Here is a 20,041-nt window from a genome sequence, read left to right as displayed (position 1 = left end):
GAAGGAATGAAAAATAAAGAAATCAGTCGATAAATAAATCAGTTAGCAAGTAAATGAATAAATAAATGATTAAGTGAATAAATAAATAAGTAAATAAAAAAATAAGTAATAAAAAATAAAATGAAAAATATATAAATAAATGAAAAATAAATAATGAAAAAATATATTAAGAAACAAACAAAAAACAGTAAGAAATGTGGGATAATTCAGAAGTAAATATCAATAAAGAACAAAGTATACTGTACTCTAGTTATGTTATTTCCTAATATACTTTTCTTAAATTTTTTCTCGAATATAATGTTGCAGAAATTTCCCTCAAGTGTTGCAGATATTGTGTTGTGTTTACGAACTTTAAAAGCACGTTGGTGTGTGTGTGTGTGTGTGTGTGTAAGAATAGGTCAATGATTAAGGAACACCAGACTGCCTCACGTCTCCAGCTAGTCGTAAATTTCTATTATTTTTACACCAGCTAATATTAGACATTGTTAGTATGACGTAGACACTAGGTTCCTTAACTGGGTGTATCAACAAGTGGGTTCAGCGAGAGGAGGGGAGTCACAATGAACCCTTATCTCTTGAGTCAATGAGATGTGTTGTCCCAGGCTTTCCTTCCCTTGTTATGGTGCAGCAGCCAATAGTCTACCCTCTCATCACCAGTAACTGTTTCCACACGTGTAAATATTGTTGTTAGTGGAGAGTGGGTGGAAAGCTCCTCACTTACAGGTCACATTCCCCCTAAGTTGACTTGAGCTGCCTGGCCTCAAGTTCATTTGTGAATCTGTTTATTTTGGTTGATAGTGAGGATAGAAGGTTGTTACTGGCGCGTTGTTTTAAGGCCTGGGCGTGGACGCCATCATTAACTCTCACTCTTCGTTATTTTTAGATTATCTTTGAAGAGTGAGCAGAGGTCATGTATGATTTAGATGGGTTTGAGGTTCTTATTGGCGTCCGTTGCGGCCTTATTTAGGTGGTGCGGGTGGTAGGGTGAGGAGAAATTCCGCGTTGGCACCTGGCTGGCTTTATGGTGCCGGTTACCGCCTGTTCCTTTTTCCTGCTCCAGTCTTTTGTTGGACCTCTTGCAGGGAGGCAGATAGTGTGGTGCGCACCCCCCTCCCCCCCAGTAGTGGCTGTATAGAAATGTGTTAAGGAAGCTGGCAAAAGACACGTGTCAGATTTTATGTAATCAAGTAACCTAATCTCTGAGTCAGATGTTAAGAACGGGCTCAGTGTGTGTGTGTGTGTGTGTGTTGGGGAAATTGGTGGATGTGGACGTTGCGAGGTGAAACTGAGGCCTGACTGTCACTGACTGAGGCTCTGACTCTGCGAGTGCGATTAGTTGGCCGTCGGCGCTCGTGAGGTGAGGACGTGAAGGTACTCCTGTTGCTTCGTACAGTACAGTACCTGTCCTGGAGCACTAGTGTGTTGTATTGTGGCGACCAAGTGTTGACGTTTGTGGAAGGTGTCTTGGTGATAACTGAACAATAGGAAATATAGTAACACTGTATGACAAGTGAAAGGATGAGGTGATAACAAGGCGCTGACTGAACCCTTGTTGTTACTTCACTACTAACTGGTCATGTCGTCCTCGTCATGATATTGCTGGAAACTTGAGCACCTCCTTGACATCCTCATTGGTATTCATAACGAAGCTTCCTAACACACGCCTTTGGGGGAGTAGTTGACGGCAGTAAAGTCACGTACGGCCCACCTTCGTATATTGCCCGAGAAAGAGCTTGACCCACTGGGCCCAGGAGCTAAACTCTCGTGGTCTCCCAGCACGTCGCACCTAACCTTGAGTAATGTGTGTGGCGTGGACTGCAGTGTCGAGTCATAACCAGAGGAAATCGAGATAAGGTGTTGTGTTGGTCCTTAAGTGGAGAGTCGAGTGGAACTTTTGAGTGTGTGGAGGTGATGACTGATGGTGCGCCAACACACCTTCCCTTCCGTGAGTGTGTGGTGATGTGACCCTACAGGGATGATCCGTGTGAGAGTGTGTGGTGACGGTGGAGGGTGTGGTGACCATACAGGGATGATCCTTGTGAGGTGTGTGGTGATGGTGGAGGGTGTGGTGACCCTACAGGGATGATCCTTGTGAGGTGTGGTGATGGTGGAGGGTGTGGTGACCATACAGGGATGATCCGTGTGAGAGTGTGTGGTGATGGTGGAGGGTGGTGACCATACAGGATGATCCGTGTGGGAGAGTGTGGTGATGGTGGAGGGTGTGGTGACCATACAGGGATGATCCGTGTGAGAGTGTGTGGTGATGGTGGAGGGTGTGGTGACCATACAGGGATGATCCGTGTGAGAGTGTGTGGTGATGGTGGAGGGTGTGGTGACCATACAGGGATGATCCGTGTGAGCGTGTGTGGTGATGGTTGGAGTAAAGACCAGGATTAATGGGGTGTTGTTTACATGCACTGCGAGGCGGGTCTTACCGTCACGCGACACACCTGGTAATCACCTCACGCTCTTACCCCGCTACTGCCGCCAACACATTATCTACATGACACTCTTTACTTCTCGGTGTTTCTGATCTCTGGCAGTGTTAAGAGCAGGTGTGTGTGTTTTCACCCGAAATATTATACATGAATCACTGATTTTTTGGCAGGCAAGAGATGAAACGTGCGCACAAAAGGTAGTGAGCAGATGTAATATTTGCCCTTGAAAATCCAATATAAAATGTTAGGGTAATTTGCCAACATAATTAAGTCTTCCCCCTCCAACACTCAGAGTAATTAACTCCGGACCGCTGCCTCATTACCAAATATACTGATGTTAAAACCGCTGCCACCTCGTCCATCCCTTAATTACTGTACTAGACTCGGACCAGCAGAGGATTATACAGGTTTTCTTCGTGTTGCAAGTGCCAACCCTCGCCAGGCAGCCTTCAGCTTGGCCCTCTTGCCTGTCATTACTGACCCCAGTCCCTCGTGGGGCTCCCTGTGTAAAGGTCAGGCATGCCACACCCCTCACTCTTACTTAACACACACACCAAAATACTTGATCTTCACCACGAGGCTATAGTGTGTGTGTGTGAGCTAAATTTAATGATGTAGAGAGGTGTAATTAGTGTAAAGGACTGGCGTCACATAATTACTTGATACACTGACAGGTTATAACTCTTACATCCTCTTAACCCCACACCGCTTGTCGTGTGTGAGAGAGGCTGTGTAATATTAACCTGTTTCTTCACCCATAAGCCATAAGTATTGTGGAAGAAGGTTTAATATTCTCAAGGATTTAGGAAATATTCTCAAGGATTCGAGGAAGAGAGCTAATAGTTACGACTGAAACAAATCATTGTAAGTAACGCCATTGGAACACAGACAAGTGCATAACTCACTCAACGACAAGGAAAAAAGTATTATTGACGAGTGAGTGAGTGAAGGGGTCAAGCAAGAGGAACATTTTGTGAAGTGAATCAACGTGACTGCTTGAGCTGGCGGGCAACATGGGCAACTCTGATAACGAGGTGAGTATTTCCCACCAGGTGACATGTTGTGCCTCACTCTTTAACTCTTCATTACCATAGACAGAGCTCTTTATTTACTTATATTTTTCTCTCGATGTTGAGCAGGAGTTTGTCTTAGTTATGGACAGTCTTCCTTACCTCAGTGTCAGGTGGTTTTAGTAAGGGGGCCTGTGAGTCTGTCTCTTCTAACTATTATTAACACATTTACAATATGATATTTTACTAACGAGAATAAGGACCCTTGATTTCCTTAGTTACCACTCACTACAGGTGGCCACGCTGACGGAGGGAGGGAGGTTGAGAGGAAATACCTCATGTGTAAGTCAAGAGCGTAGGTTTAAGTTCAATAAAGTGTACAATAGAGTCGTAATGGTACCGCCAAACTTATTTTATTGTCACGCAACCTTACACACACACACACACACACACACACACACACCACTGCTCATACCCTGGGCTGACGTGGTGGGGTGCCAGGGAGGAGGGGCTCTACCATGGAGTACTGTGACCATATAACGTGTATCTCAGGTCACGTCAACAGTGACTCCTTCACCACTCGACCTAGGAAACCGTCCACTTTGACCTCGATCACCATCCTCGACCTCATATTTTGGGTGACAGCTTGATATTGACTCTGTAAATATGTCTTCTGCACGGGTGAGAATCGGGTACAGTTTTGATTGAGCCTGACCCGGGAGGAGGAGGGCGGTACACGGAATAGCGGACTGTTGCTAGAGAGATGTGTGTGTGTGTTTGTGTGTGTTTGTGTGTGTGTGTGTGTGTGTGTGTGTGTGTGGGGTCTTTTGCGGTATTTATATTTTGTCCATTTTGAAGGAAGAGACAAAACCGCCATAGTGAACTTGTATCTCACTCACTCACAGAAGCAGTGGAACTTTGTCAACTTTAATGTAGTGGCCTGTGTGCACCTGTCAGGAAGAAAAAATGAGTAAAAGCCACACAAATGGGGGAACTCACATCGGTATAAAACCCTTAAATAAAACTCCTGTCACCCAACTATCACAAAGAAGATTTTTGAGAATGGAAAGTTAGTTTTTTCCGTCCATCAAGAGGAACAGTTGGCTAGAAAGGTGAAGAGAGAGGCTTTGGAGGGTGGGGGTGTCACCTGGAGATTAAAGAACCTGACGCTACCTGGGAGAAGGACAGGGACAGGTTATTTAGGGTGTTTAATCATCCGATAATTCATCCCAGGCTTGTCGTCAACACCAGCTTACAACGACCACTAGATGACCCCTACCACCCCATCAGTTAATTATATCTGGCTTGTAAAATAACATCCCGTCCGGCCACACCCAAGACACTCACTGATGGAGAGTGGATAACAAAGTATATATAGTTACTGGAATAAAGTGCCTCCTGCTGTTGGCACCCGAGATTTTGGCATGGCATTACCCCCACCCCCCCCTCCTCCTCTCCCCCACCTCGGGAAATACAGGTCAAGTTCACTTAATGATGATTGCAGCTTAGTGTGTGGTGCTCAAGATGGTGTTGTTATTATTGGTGGTGGTGTTACACGTGACCCAGAGAGAGGGAAGATGTGCGGTGAGCTGGGTCAAGGGGTCAATTTTATATTGTGGTGAACTACGGACAGTGAAAGGTCTCTTACTAGGCTTGATAACATGTGAGGAATTATGTTGTGAGAGAGAGATAGGAAGGATAACGAGCGAGAGAAAGGGTGGGGGGTGGATAGGAAGGGTAAAGAGATACTGAGAGGACAAAGGAGTGGGAGAGATAACGAGGAGGAAGAGAAGGTGGTGAAGTTGTATACAAGTGTCATGGCCTCAGCACCAGCTTGGTCTAGTGCGGCGCATGAACGTATCCCCTTCTTATAGTGCCTCAGTGCGTGGTGGTGGTGTTCGTCAATGAGCTGGTTGTGTAGTAGGAGGGGTTCTGAGGTCCTCGTTGTAGCTATATATAAATGTGGAATTTTCTCAAGTACCAAATGATGATCTTTCAGTCCCCTCTTCTCACTTCCCCTGTTCCCCTCCTTCCCTCACCCCTGCCCTCACTTCCCAAATAGACACTGTCCTACTCCTTCGGGTTATCCATCAAGGGTGAACCATCAGGCGCGCACACACACACACACACACACACACACAGAGAGGGGGGGGGGTAAATTATGATGATATACGCCTCGGTAAGTGATTAAGAGGGGCTGGCTGACCTAACCTGACCTCTTGCGCTATTAATCATACTCTAAAGAGAGCTATGATTGCCTGTTAGTTAACCTCTTATCATAGAATGTTAGTTACCCCCCCCCCCGCAATAGAATGTTAGTTAGCACGTCATATTAGAATGTGAAAGCTAACTGATGACATTTTTTCTCCAGGTTTATTCGGCTTAGTTAAGGTCATGAGTCATCCCTAACCTTCATATGGGGAGTGTTAAGCGTCCTTCACTTTACTGGCTTGACTTGTGATGCTGTGGGTGTCTTTGTGTTGTGTTGTGTTGCGTGGTGTAGATTTTTAATAGGCATGTTGGTGACCAGTGGGTGGGTGAGAGTAGCCTGGTCTGGGTGGGTGGTGGAGATGTGTTCCCCCTTTGAAATCAACTCCGGGTACAACTGCAGCTAGTGACATCCTTCGTCATTCATCACAAGGCCATAGAAGGTCTTTTAAATATGGCCTAATCTTCCTGAGAGTTAATTTTGTTTATTTGGTTTTTAGTTTGTATTTCCTGTTTCCCCTGGGGCCTGTTATTGATCTCAGGGGCGGGTCAGTCTGCCTCCTTGCCCGCTCTCCTCCCTACCCGCCCACCAGCCTCCCTACCCGCCCACCAGCCTCCCTACCCGCCCACCAGCCTCCCTACCCGCCCGCCAGCCTCCCTACCTACCCGCCCGCCCGCTTGCCCCACTCTAGGTACGAGAGCTCTACACTGTGTGGTGGGGGAGGAATCCTTCTTAATTACACGACACACTTTATAAAACCCGGATATTATTATCGTCATCTCAAGGAAATGGTGTGTGTGTGTGTGTGTGTGTGTGTGTGTGTGTGTGTGAAGTCTCTTTTTCTATCTCTCTTGCTATCTTTACATTACACCATTTTTTTATTAAATTAGGATAAATGAAAGACTTGAAAGAAATTGGTAAAAGCAGTGGAGGGAGACGAGACGGGACGAGACGAGACGACACAAGTTTTTTATTTTCCCTCAAGATTTTGGCCCAACTCGATGGAATAGTTTCAGGAACGTCACAATATTAAGCCCCCCCCCCCCATATAGGCCGGACCCTGATTGTGTATATGAATGAAGAAGCTACAAGATATTATTGATGTTTGTGGGGGGGTAAGAGTCATGTTGTTTATATCATGTGTAGTAACGGATGCAGGATAGATGCCAGGAAGGTGTTTGATATTAAACCATGATTAGGAGGATGATGCCTTGCGCTGTAAAGTCTAATAATTATACCAGCCAATCTACACTACATGTGACTCGGTAAGCATTATATATAGGGCCCTAGGGACGTGCACTTAGTAATTAGTTATATTTGAAGGTGTATTATTAATAGACTAGGGTGTCTAATCTTCACCTTGCTCCCAGACTTACTTACTCGAGAACCAAAACATATTTACTACAATACCTTAGGATTTCTTTTTTTTTTTACAAGTATATAGTAATTTATTCTATTTGTTAGAATTAAGTTAAAAAAAAGATTTGTTCATGTATAATGGCTGGTAGATCATTTACCAGTAAGGGAGAGAGAGAGAGAGAGAGAGAGAGGGAGAGAGAGAGAGAGGGAGAGAGAGAGAGAGAGAGAGAGAGACTGGTAAACACTGGCAGGACTTGACTCACTCCACTTATTACCTTCTTTCTTTAATTTAGTCTTATTATCTCTGACTTAACAAGAGGATCACGTGGATGTTAAGCCCCCCCCCCTTAGTTTATCCCACCTGTTGATTAATACACCCAAATTTTACCTGAGGGGGTTAGGTTAGGTTAAGGTGAAATAAACTGGGGTGTATTATCTTAAGGTTAATCCCAATAAACAGTGAGATTGTCTGTAGTTTATCCCTGTATAGTGAAGGATTCTCACTGTATTTATGGTGTTGACTTGTATGGTGGCATTATGGTGTTGACTGTATGATGACAACACCAGGTGACACTATACAACTATCAACAAATACAAGAATCCTGAGGTTTTTAATTCTGTAGCGCCACCTAACCTAATCCAACTCAACCTAACCTAACCCAAACTGCTGGCCATTCCTCGTACAGAACTGGGTAAAAAAAATGGTCTTGAAGCTACATATAAATTAGTAGGTGTTGCCAGGGAGATGTCAGGTGGTGAAATATGGGGCGTGAAGACCGTGAAATTATATTTTCCACCTGAAATATGGCATCACAGTTTTTCATTTTATGGCCACCCATTTAACGTGTCGTCCAAATACATGTATAGTGTGGTCTTGTTAGGATTCTAGTTACAGTATATATTATTATTGTTGTTATTTATTATTATTGTTTTTATTATCATTTGTATTATTTTTTATTATTGTCATATTTGTTATTACTATTATTGTTATTGTTGTTGTTTTTCATCCTGATAGTCTTGCATATGCAGTAATTTGTTAGTGTGTGTGTGTGTGTGTCATAATAATAATTAACGGTTTATTGAAAAAGTTCTGCAGCCCGAAGGCTGAATATATTACATTAGACAAACATGACTTATTACATACTAAGACATGAGGTGGGTGGGTCGCTTAACAAAAGCTTTCATTACTAGGAGAAGGAACAATGATTGAACAAACAAATTATTGTAGTTTACAGTTGATGGTCCTGGCTGGTCTCTTGCCATACTGTGTGAGGTCACATAGGCCTCGTGCTTCAGTAACTCGTCCTCGGGTGTTAATATGAAGGACCTTACGGGGTCATGGAGACACCAGGTGGTGTGGTGTTCACGTGGTGCAGTAGTCGTCCGTAGGTGTTGATATGTGTGTGTGGTAATGACTCGTGTACTAAGCTGTGTCACGTCCTGGGTGTGTGGTATCCATAAATATGAGGGTGTTTGTGACGGTGTGACTCCCTCCCTTCTCTTGCCTCACCACCACCACCTAACATCTCTTCCACTATTGCCTCCATGGCTCCCTCCACTTTCCTACCTACCTTCCCTCCTCCATGCCCCCCCCCTTCACCTACCTTCCCTCCTCCAGGCCCCCTTCACCTACCTTCTCTCCATGTCCCCCCTCCACCCACCTTCCTCCTCCTGCCCTTCTCCACCTACCGCCCCCCTTCCATGCCCCCCCCTTCACCCACCTTCCTCCATGCCCCCCTTCACCTACCCTCCTTCCATGACCCCTTCACCCACCTTCCCTCCTCCATGCCCTTCCACCTATCCCCTTCCATGCCCCCTTCACCTACCTTCCTCCTCCATGCCCCCTTTCACCCACCCTTCCCTCCTCCATGCCCCCCCTTCACCCACCCTCCTTCCATGACCCTTCACCCACCTTCCCTCCTCCATGCCCCCTTCTCCACCTATCCTCCCATGCCCTTCACCTACCTTCCTCCTCCATGCCCCCCTTCACCACCTTCCTCCTCCATTTCCTCTTCCCCCATGCCTCCACCTTCCTTTCCTCCAGGTGTTGTATCCCACTTTCTAAGGTGTCACTACACGGGGACTCACCAAGGCCGTCGACAACACAGACTTCAGATCCCTATCACAAACACATTATGATCTAATGTTCTTTAATTATTTTCATTGAATTGTGTGTTATAGGTAATGCCAGATGTGTGTGTGGGGGCGGCTTGACTTGTTCTGAGTCATTCATTAATAACGTTTTTTTTGTATTGTTTTTGTTTTATTCCCGGAAGTCATCATGTCTTTGTTGTAAACGATATATATTACCTACCTGTTGAGTGTGTGTGTGTGTGTGTGTGTGTGTCAGGACTTACTGTTGACCCCCCCCCCCCTCCTTTGGGGTACCTTAACTGCCCACCTTCCTGCATGTCATAATAACTCCTTAATTAACATCACCTCAGGAGTAATTTACGCATCTCAGGTGTTTGCCTCGTGCGTAAGTTGAGTAAATATACGCAGGGACGGCAACACAGATTATAACGAACGCTTTAATGGTCCGTACTCGAGCACTGAGGCCACATCATTCCTCGGTGACAATAATAACAACCATCAGGTGTTACAGGTAATGGCTTAAATATACGTAAAGGAAGCAAAACACGGATAATAGGGACCAAGAATAGATAATTAAAGGTAATGAATGCCTTCCCGTTTAGCCGTGGGTAATGGGAAAATATTGTAATTATTATTTTTTCTTCGGTAATTACCCATTATATGTTTGCGTAATGAGTTAAATACGCGGTGTAATAGTAAGGCGTAGTTAGCGGGAACAAACACTGCCAATGATGATCAAATGCCCCTTGGGTCTGAGGAGGGCGGGGCGGGGCAGAGTGGAGGTGGGGCGGTGCGTGTGGGTATTGTGTGTTAGTGCATTGTCTCGGTGCACGCTAATGTGTGTGCGTGTACAATAACTTAACACAATCTCAGGGTCATCGATGCTCTAAACTGTCCTCCCGGCCTGATTGAATGAGTCTTAAACACTAAAAATTACTACTCTGATTACACTATTTAACTTGCTGGCTGAGTGCACGAGAGTTTTAATGTATATAGAAGGGTTGGACACTATTGACGTGCGTGTGTTTGTAATCAGTGGTGAGGAGGAGGTAGTAGAACGGTGGAGGAGGGGGTCATATTGGTTGTATAGCGTGACATATTGCTGCTTGTCACACACTCCAACCATGAAACTCCCTCGTAAATTGTCTTGAAGATGGAATAAATGATGGTGTTTACCTTAAGCTCCTGTGTACACCTGCCTGTCTGTGCTCTTCTCCAGGTAGCTAACATAGTGTGGGTGACATCAAGTTGACATCCATACTGACCTCAAACACTGATGTCACCCTTGTTGTTATTGATGTGTTAGATGACAGATTTTAATGTTGTTTTTTCTTGTCCTTCTACAGGTACGTATAACTGTTGCTGTAGACGCCGGTGTAGTGGGAGGCTGAGGCAAGTGAGTCTACATACTTGGTAATTATGTAGTGAGCTTCAGGGAGCCACTACAGGCGTTGAAATTTGCCTTGACTATAAGACTTTTAAGGCTCATAGACACGGTACTTAATATCCATATACCGCACACCCACTCACTCTTACACACTCACAAACAAACTCTTGGACCCCAGACCTGTGACCCCTTGGACCCCAGAAGTGTAACCTGTGACCCCCTTGGACCCCAGAAGTGTAACCTGTGACCCCCTTGGACCCCAGAAGTGTGACCTGTGACCCCTTTGGACCCCTGAAGTGACTCCAGACCCCTGGACCCCAGAGTGTAACCCAGACCCCCTGGACCCCAGAAGTGTAACCCAGACCCTTGACCCCAGAAGTGTAACCCAGACCCCTTGGACCCCAGAAGTAACTCAGACCCCTTGACCCCAAAGTGAACTCAGACCCTCCTCTCTAACCTCCATCCTCTTCATATACAGAAAAAACAAACATTCTAACATCCGACTCAAACTATAGTCATACAGGGAGAAAGGTCAGTCCTTGACTCCATTGTATTAACTCACTCCATTGTATTAACTCCTCCATTGTATTAACTCGCTCCATTGTATTAACTCACTCCATTATTTATTAACTCATTCCATTGTATTAACTCACTCCATTGTATTTACTCACTCCATTGTATTTACTCACTCCATTTAATAACTCACTCCATTGTATTAACTCACTCTTGTTAACTCACCATTGTATTTAACTCACTCCATTGTATTTAACTCACTCCATTGTATTAACTCACTCCATTGTATTAACTCACTCCATTGTATTAACTCACTCCATTGTATTAACTCACTCCATTGTATTAACTCACTCCATTGTATTAACTCACTCCATTGTATTAACTCCTCCATTGTATTAACTCACTCCATTGTATTTAACTCACTCCATTGTATTAACTCACTCCATTGTATTAACTCACCCCATTGTATTAACTCACTCCATTGTATTAACTCACTCCATTGTATACTCACTCCATTGTATTAACTCCTCCATTGTATTAACTCACTCCATTGTATTAACTCCTCCATTGTATTAACTCACTCCATTATTAACTCACTCCATTGTATTAACTCACTCCATTGTATTAACTCCTCCCATTGTATTTAACTCACTCCATTGTATTTAACTCACTCCATTGTTAACTCACTCCATTGTTTTAACTCACTCATTGTATTACTCACTCCATTGTATTAACTCACTCCATTGTATTAACTCACTCCATTGTATTAACTCACTCCATTGTATTAACTCACTCCATTGTATTAACTCCTCCATTGTAACTCACTCCATTGTATTAACTCACTCATTGTATTAACTCACTCCATTGTTAACTCACTCCATTGTATTAACTCACTCCATTGTATACTCACTCCATTGTATTTACTCACTCCATTGTATTAACTCACTCCATTGTATTAACTCCCCATTGTATTAACTCACTCCATTGTATTAACTCACTCCATTGTATTAACTCACTCCATTGTATTAACTCACTCCATTGTATAACTCACTCCATTGTATTAACTCACTCCATTGTATTAACTCACTCCATTGTATTTAACTCACTCCATTGTATTAACTCCACTCCATTGTATTAACTCACTCCATTGTATTAACTCACTCCATTGTATTTAACTCCATTGTATTAACTCACTCATTGTATTAACTCACTCCATTGTATTATCACTCCATTGTATACTCACTCCATTGTATTAACTCACTCCATTGTATTTAACTCATTCCATTATTAACCATTGTATTAACTCACTCCATTGTATTAACTCATTCCATTGTATTAACTCCTATTTTAACTTCATTGTATTAACTCACTCCATTGTATTAACTCACTCCATTGTATTAACTCACTCCATTGTATTAACTCACTCATTGTATTAACTCATTCCATTGTATTAACTCACTCCATTGTATTAACTCACTCCATTGTATTAACTCACTCCATTGTATTAACTCACTCCATTGTATTAACTCACTCCATTATTAACTCAACCTCCATTGTATTAACTCACTCCATTGTATTAACTCATCCATTGTAACTCATTCCATTGTATTAACTCACTCCATTGTATTAACTCACTCCATTGTATTAACTCACTCCATTGTATTAACTCATTCCTTGTATTAACTCCTCCATTGTATTAACTCACTCCATTGTATTAACTCACTCCATTGTATTAACTCACTCCATTGTATTAACTCACTCCATTTATTAACTCACTCATTATTTAACTCACTCCATTGTATTAACTCACTCCATTGTATTAACTCACTCCATTGTATTAACTCACTCCATTGTATTAACTCACTCCATTGTATTAACTCACTCCATTGTATTAACTCACTCATTATTAACTCACTCCATTGTATTAACTCACTCCATTGTATTAACTCACTCCATTGTATTAACTCACTCCATTGTATTAACTCACTCCATTGTATTAACTCACTCCATTGTATTTAACTCACTCCTGATATATCTTTACTCTTACCACAATATTGACGAGAGAAATATTATATTGTTTTTTGATGAGAGCTTTAAATGACATCAACTGACGCTTAGGTACTGTGAGATGTTATGTTATATTATGGAAATCTTTTAAAAGTATCTCTGGGAAATGAAATGTGAATGTGTGTGTTGTGTTGACTATATTACTTACTGTACACGACATGAAGTAGACACGGAGGTTATTTTAGTTAATCTTATTTCGCTTCCTCTCACGTGAACATGATTTCTAGATGGTAGGATTTTGTTATTAGGAACAGTTTGATATACGCTGTAGGTTAAGTTAGGTTTAGGTTAGGTAAAACTTGGTGGTAGGTCAGGTTAGGGAAAACACGGTTGTAGGTTAGGTTAGGTAAAACTTGGTGGTAGGTCAGGTTAGGGAAAATTTGGTGGTAGGTTAGTTTAGGTTAGGGAAAACTTGGTGGTAGGTCACGTTAGGGAAAACTTGGTTGTAGGTTAGGTTAGGTAAAACTTGGTGGTAGGTCAGGTTAGGGAAAATTTGGTGGCAGGTCAGGTCAGGTTAGGTAAAACTTGGTGGTAGGTCAGGTCAGGTTAGGGAAAACTCGGTGGTAGGTTAGGTTAGGGAAAACTTGATGGTAGGTTAGGTCAGGTTAGGTAAAACTCGGTGGTAGGTAATCATTTTATTGAGGGTCACCTGGTGTTGGCTGATGCTGTACAAGGCAAAACTCGGTGGTAGGTAATCATTTTATTGAGGGTCACCTGGTGTTGGCTGATGCTGTACAAGGCAGGTGGGTATGGCTCTCATGACATATTACTGAACACATATCTCGGAATAACTCGAGTTTAATAGTAAGGAAGCCCTCGAGTGCGTCACCAGCTCCATCATGTGATAATGTCGCGGATGTGGGAGGGTCAGGTTGTGTATATTGGAATCGTTATTAATGGGGGCTGATAAATTTGGTGAGGCGTGTGTCGATGGGTGGGTGTGTGGATGGGTGGGAGGATGTGTGCCTGTGTTCTCCCCAACTTGTCATACAGAGTTAAGAGGATCATCGGTACAGGACCTGGAGGGAGGCCACTAACACACCTGTGCTTACCTGTGTTGTTTTGGCATCACAGGTCACAAGTGAAGGTCGCATCAGGTCACAAGTGAAGGTCATGGCGGGTAGCTCACTGTGGAGGCTATTTTTACAACTTGTCCCTATGTATATAAGTAGTTTTATCTCTTCGTATCAGTTTAATGACAGTCCTTTTAATTAAGGTAATTGGTTATGGTCATTAGCGGGGCGAGTGGTGAGGGGTACAGGGTAGTTTTGTCTTACTGACGTCATGGTTATTATGTCAGACCTTCCCCTGACGTAATTAATTGACCACTGGACGGTGTTATGGTCATCAGTAAGGTTATCTACCACCTGATGATTAATGGTGGTTTATCACTAGTGATATACTGTTCTTTAACCTGGTGGTGTGTGGGACTTGTGTGATGCTCTTGTCCTTTCACACACACACAGTCAATGCATTTTTATAAGGACGTAATCTTCTTTACATATGAAATAAGAAAAAAATCATCCAGTTGATGTTATTTATGGATGCATTTTAAGAAAATAATATAAACACCGAGCTGGCGGGGTGGGCACCTCAGCTTCCTGGGGACACTATACTGTATACGTTACATTACACCGTCACCTCCCTTCACCTCTCGTAAAGGCTGGTGGCGTCTCACACACACACCCGAGAGAGAGACATTTTTAACCATGGGACGTAAGAGCAGAACCAGGAATAAGAAACTTGTTTAGATATAAAATAGCATCAGAAACTGAAGAAAGAGAAGAAGAAGAGTTGGTGAATAGCGTGAGAGGTGAAGTGGTATTGGAGAGGGTACTTCAGCTTCCATCCCTTGACGTCTGGTGTTGGTGAACAGAGGACACGGCCAGGTCAACTGTGTGTGTGTGTTATACAACCTATGGTTCTCGAGCACAGTATAACAATAATCCCTGTCAGACTCGGTAACTGAATTTGGTCACCAAGACATTTTTAGTCACATTCTGTCAAATCAGTTTTAGAGGCCTTGTTGAACAGAGAGGTTGGCCTGTAGTGGGTAGGGGCCTGTAGAGCGGGGCCTGTACTGTGGGCCATGCCTCATGCAGCATCCTAACAAAAAAATATGTTCACACACACCTGGCTGTGAGGTTAGGTGTGGTGACTGGGTGTTAGGTTAGGTCATCACGATGTGGTGGGTGGATGTGAGGTTAGGTTATGGTGATGTGGGTGGGTGTTAGGTGTGGTTAAGTTAGACGGGGTGGGTGGGCGTTAATGGTGTGGCTTCGTTCGTCTATAAATGAGCCAGGAAATGTCAGTACCCGGCTGTGTTGACACTGGCACACCACCACGACCAACACTAACACTCCTCCCAGGCGCTCAACCACCAACCTAACCTAACCTAACCTAACTTACGTCCACACCTCACAACTGTTGTCTCACCTGTGTGTGTGTGTGTATACATAGTGTGTGTCTTCCTCCTTAAGAATTAGTGTCACGCTAACTCTGAACTAACCCTTAAACACGTATAATGATTCACGTATTGCATGACCTATACGTGTCTGAGTCCTGCAGGTGGCGTGACAGTAATTCTTAGGGAGGACACACACACACACACACCGAAACTTTGATCAAGATAAAAGAAAAATTACCCAGGATGAAAGGCAACTGTCTATTCTCTATATCAGTGTACTCGATATTAACTCTTCATTCACCTCAAGAGATGTGACGAAATATTTCACACCGGGAAAAAAAATTGCCTCACTGGAAAGACTGGAGTGACGTAACCTCCCCCCCCCCCTTCGAGTAAATTCCCCTGGTGTACGATTACCCAAACAAACACAGCTGACCCCACCTGGTGAAGTAATTAGCTCTACTCGGGTCTGTACAGGTAACCCACTCACCTCAAAGGGAAGTATACACAGGTGATCGATGAAAGAAAAACTTTACCTTTGATTAACCTGTAAGAGATCGACCAGGCTTCTGTACTCCTCCCTCACCTTCCATGTCCGTACGTACATGTGTTTGTTTTACGGTCGTTTAGTAGTAAAGAGGGGGGGGGGGTTGAACTGCCGGGAGGAGACGGCGACGGAGGCCCAGCACTAGGAGGCTACACGTTCTCCAGCCCTGGGAGGTCCTCTCGTGTGTGTACTCTGTCTATATACATTGTACTGTTACGGTGTTTCCCTGGTTAATTGGAGCAACAGCCGTGGGGGAAGGGCTGAAGAGAGCTATAACTGGTGTGTGGAGGTGGTGATACACTCTTGTTGGGAAGGTCTTGTGTCGGGTCTCTCTACACACTTATACTGTCGCTTGAGTTCACGATTTACATTCTTTTTTTCCTCTATCTCATCCCTCTTTCCTTTTCCTCCACCTCCCCTTCATCACCCCCTCTTCCTCCCCTATTTAGCGTTGGGGGGTTTAATCATCTGGTGCAATAAACTAGCGTGTCTAATTTACAAGTGATCCTCTTTAAAGTCCTCTGTGTGTGGGCCAGGCTTGTGACCCCCCCCCCCCGTATTGAGCAACAGCAGTCTTAAGCGCCAGCCTCGTTTTAGCATGGTTTAAGGGCATACACCTAAGGCACTAACATTTAAGAATTCTGGTTTATGGTCCGCCAGAGTTTTTAAAAGTTTCAGAAAAAAAAATACAATAAAATACTTGAAGGTCCTGGAAGTTGTGGAGAATTATTATATTTTCTTGGATGTTTTGTAGAAGTTAATTGTGGATATTAATTAATTTGTTCAGCCAGCCATCAACACCCCTCGTTTTGTTTTTGTGTGGGAGTAAATATTGTGAGTTATTGGAGGCAGATACTAACATGGTGCTCGGTCATTTTGCTCTGAATTAAAAGTCTTGTGCTACTGGAGATTATTTATTTATTTTAGAGGTTGAGGGGAGAGTGTTGTGAGGCAGTATCCCCCAGGACACAGTCAGCACTAGTGTGACTGTCACCAGCCAGACTCTGCAGCTCACAAAGTATAAGTGTGAATGTTGTCATATAAGTTAATTTAATAGAAAATGATGTGCGTGGATGTGACGTAAGTATCAAGAAATGTTTGTGTGAGTTTTAACACACATGAATGTGGCAACCGGCGCAGCTGTACTTATTTTCGCACGGGAAAAATGCCAGGCGTTCCTTGGTGGTGTGAGGCCCAGCGGGGAAAGAGACATTTTTGGCAATGCGGATGTAAGGTGGGGTGTTGCTGCCGCCGATGTGGCTGGCTCCTGAGAACATTCCTCACGTGTTCTCCTCCCGCAGGTGATGGTATTTTTAAGCTGGTTATGTGGGGTGGTGTGTGGCGATGACGAGGTGGAATCACTGTACCTGTACAGTAGAGCCCCTCACCTTACTCCCGGCTTGGCGGGCGGTGAGGGTCACATGTTGGTGTTGTCCCAGACACTGAGTAAAGCTAGGAGGGGCAGCTCCAGCCGGCTCCTGGCACGGTGGGTGTGGTTGTACGGTGCCACACCCTTAATTAAGGTAATGGGTGGAGTATGGTGGAGGGCGTCTGGGAGAGTGATAGTATCGTGACAGGCGGACACCAGGGCAGTTGAGGCACGCCCGTCTGTGGGTGATAAATGGTGAGGCACCTGCCCACGCTCATATTAAACCAGGGCGTGGCTCACTGGTGCTACGTGGGGCGGGGTAACTGGAGGATCACGCTGGCTCTACCCTTAGTTCCTCTCCGGCCACCACCAGTCCTCACCATTGTTCACACCTGCAGGAGCCTCCCTGGTGGAGACACAGTGTTTACACCAAGACTTAGTGACGAGCTCTTTGAGAAGCTAGGTGGTTGGTCATATGGGCCCCAGTCCTACCAGGCCCCAAGCCATCCTAACCATACCATGAAGGTTTGGGTCTATTAGAGGGGAACTATTAGCACTAGACCTCAGTACAGTTTGTTATATGGAGTTAGAACAGGCCTCTCATAACCCAGTGGTCGGCCTCTCCACTAGAGGTAACTCTTGATCACAAACAGTCACTATTTACTGATGAACCAGATATATAAAACACATACACTCAGCCACACCTCCACCACTCACTGCCTCTGTAATTACCAACAGTTTAAGAGATCATATATATCACAGGATCAGAAGTTAGCATGATATTGTGTGTGTGTGTACGTGCGCTTCATAACATAGATATTATACACCTCAATTCTAGGTTAAGTACATTCTCCCCCCTCCCTCCCCCCCTCCCCCCCCCTCCACAGGTGTTTATTTGATGTTGTCTCGTGGGCTAAAAATCAGCCATGTTCCTTTACTCTTTAAGCCAAGCCCCAGTGATGCAGCAGTTCAGTAACTCGTTTAGTGGCCGTGCGGGTCACTGCTCTCCCCTATGACCTAATTTATGTGGATATTTTTAAGATAGTCCCTCCCGTCGTGTAGTGTAAATACCTGCCGTCACACACACACACACACACACACACATACACATACACACACATACACATACACATACATACATACATACATACATACATACATACATACATCTCTCCTTAACATTCCAAAACAAATAATTGAGACAGACAAACTAAACCAATCCGAACTCTCAATACATAAATATAACTTGGATGAATACCGTCTCCCTCCCTCCCTTGAGCAGCACCTGTGTTCTATAGTAAACAAACACACGAGCCTTAGTTGTGTCACCATGGTTCTTTATGTGCACACTGACACCATATTTTGTCTTCTTTCCATGAGCTGAGGTGTGGTTTCAGTGTAGTTTAATCTGGTGTAGACTGTAACACTTATACTGTATTTAAATTTATCAGTGTAGTGTGGTATATTGTAGTAGTGTGTGTGTTAGGGAAGGTAACAGTAAGTAAGTATAAGGGATTAGGAGGGAATATGAGGTGTAAAGTACAAGTTAACCTGATACACCCACTACCCACAAGGTTAGTCTCTGTTTATTTATTTAATTGTTTGTTTATTATGGTCTTGCTCGTGTTTCAGTGGAAGGAATTTGCTGTGTTATTGACGCTTCGAATATAATCAGGTGTTAGCATCTTCGGATTACCTGAAATTAGAGTAGAGGAGGAGTTAAATGAACGAGAAAGGAAAAGGGGACTAAGAAGAAGCAGAAGAGGGGGAGAGGGGGAGGTGGGGGAGAGAGAGAGGGAGGTGGGGGAGAGAGAGAGAGGGAGGTGGGGGGAGAGAGAGAGGAGGTGGGGGAGAGAGAGAGGGAGGTGGGGGAGAGAGAGAGGAGGTGGGGGAGAGAGAGAGAGGGAGGTGGGGAGAGAGAGAGAGAGAGAGAGAGGGAGGTGGAGGAGAGAGAGAGAAATCACAAGGTTGTCTGACACACAAGACATAAATTATAATATGTTTTTACATTGTTGACGACGACGCCTCAGCACCGCCGTCAGCAGGATAATGATTGTCTCTGCTGGTGTCATTATCGCCCAGGAGGTGAGGTGAGGCGAGGTCTCCGGCAGCTGCAGTGAGAGGGTCGGCCGTTACACTGTACCATGGCCAGGCAGGAGGCGTTACCCGTGTTGGTGGGTTCACACACACACCTACGTGGGGGGGGGGGGGTTAACCGGATGTCACAGGCGAGATAACTATTATTGACGTCATCTGCTGTCATATAGGCGTCATGAACATAACTCTGCTCTCATCTGTCTGCAGCTAGATCTGTTAGGTTAGGTTAAATTATATTAGGTTAGGTTAGGTTAGCGTTAAAGTGTTGCAAGTCGTCTATTATATGTGAGAGAGAGAGAGGGGGGGGGGGTAGTGTAACATTTCCGTGGTGTTGTGTACAGTAGTGGAGGCTGGTGCTGTGACGCCCGCCGGGGGTGTTGTATTCCCCACAGTACAGTACAGTAGTACAGTACAGTAGGTGCTGCCACCAAGCTTACTGCAGCACCTCTTGTTGGCTGTTACGCTTCAACACAAAAGGTCTTCATCTCCATAACGAAGTACAAGTTGTGCACCCACTCTGATGGTGACATTCACAATAATAATA

At 44.3% G+C, this 20,041-nt stretch overlaps 1 protein-coding gene across 7 annotated transcripts in view; it reads left to right on the top strand.

The window, feature by feature from the left end:
- The window catches only part of LOC121878346 (cAMP-dependent protein kinase type I regulatory subunit-like), a 60,122-nt gene that overhangs the window by 15,623 nt on the left and 24,458 nt on the right, over positions 1–20,041 (top strand). The window contains exons 1-2 of one of the 7 annotated variants that reach the window (XM_042384519.1): positions 1,057–1,098; positions 3,245–3,472. The exons of 2 other annotated variants lie outside the window; for them this stretch is intronic. In XM_042384519.1, coding sequence (XP_042240453.1) covers positions 3,452–3,472 — 21 coding nt within the window. In that variant the 5' untranslated portion in view covers positions 1,057–1,098; positions 3,245–3,451. Of the gene's footprint in view, positions 1–1,056; positions 1,099–1,249; positions 1,372–2,628; positions 3,473–20,041 lie in introns of those variants that run through there. 4 more of the 7 variants (XM_042384518.1, XM_042384516.1, XM_042384517.1 and 1 more) reach the window with 4 other exon arrangements.

The sequence above is a fragment of the Homarus americanus genome, unplaced genomic scaffold (assembly GCF_018991925.1).
Source record: "Homarus americanus isolate GMGI-L3 unplaced genomic scaffold, GMGI_Hamer_2.0 scaffold41027, whole genome shotgun sequence".
Lineage (NCBI taxonomy): Eukaryota > Metazoa > Arthropoda > Malacostraca > Decapoda > Nephropidae > Homarus > Homarus americanus.
The sequence above is the reverse complement of the archived record's forward strand: the minus strand, read 5'-3'. Positions and strand labels throughout refer to the sequence as shown.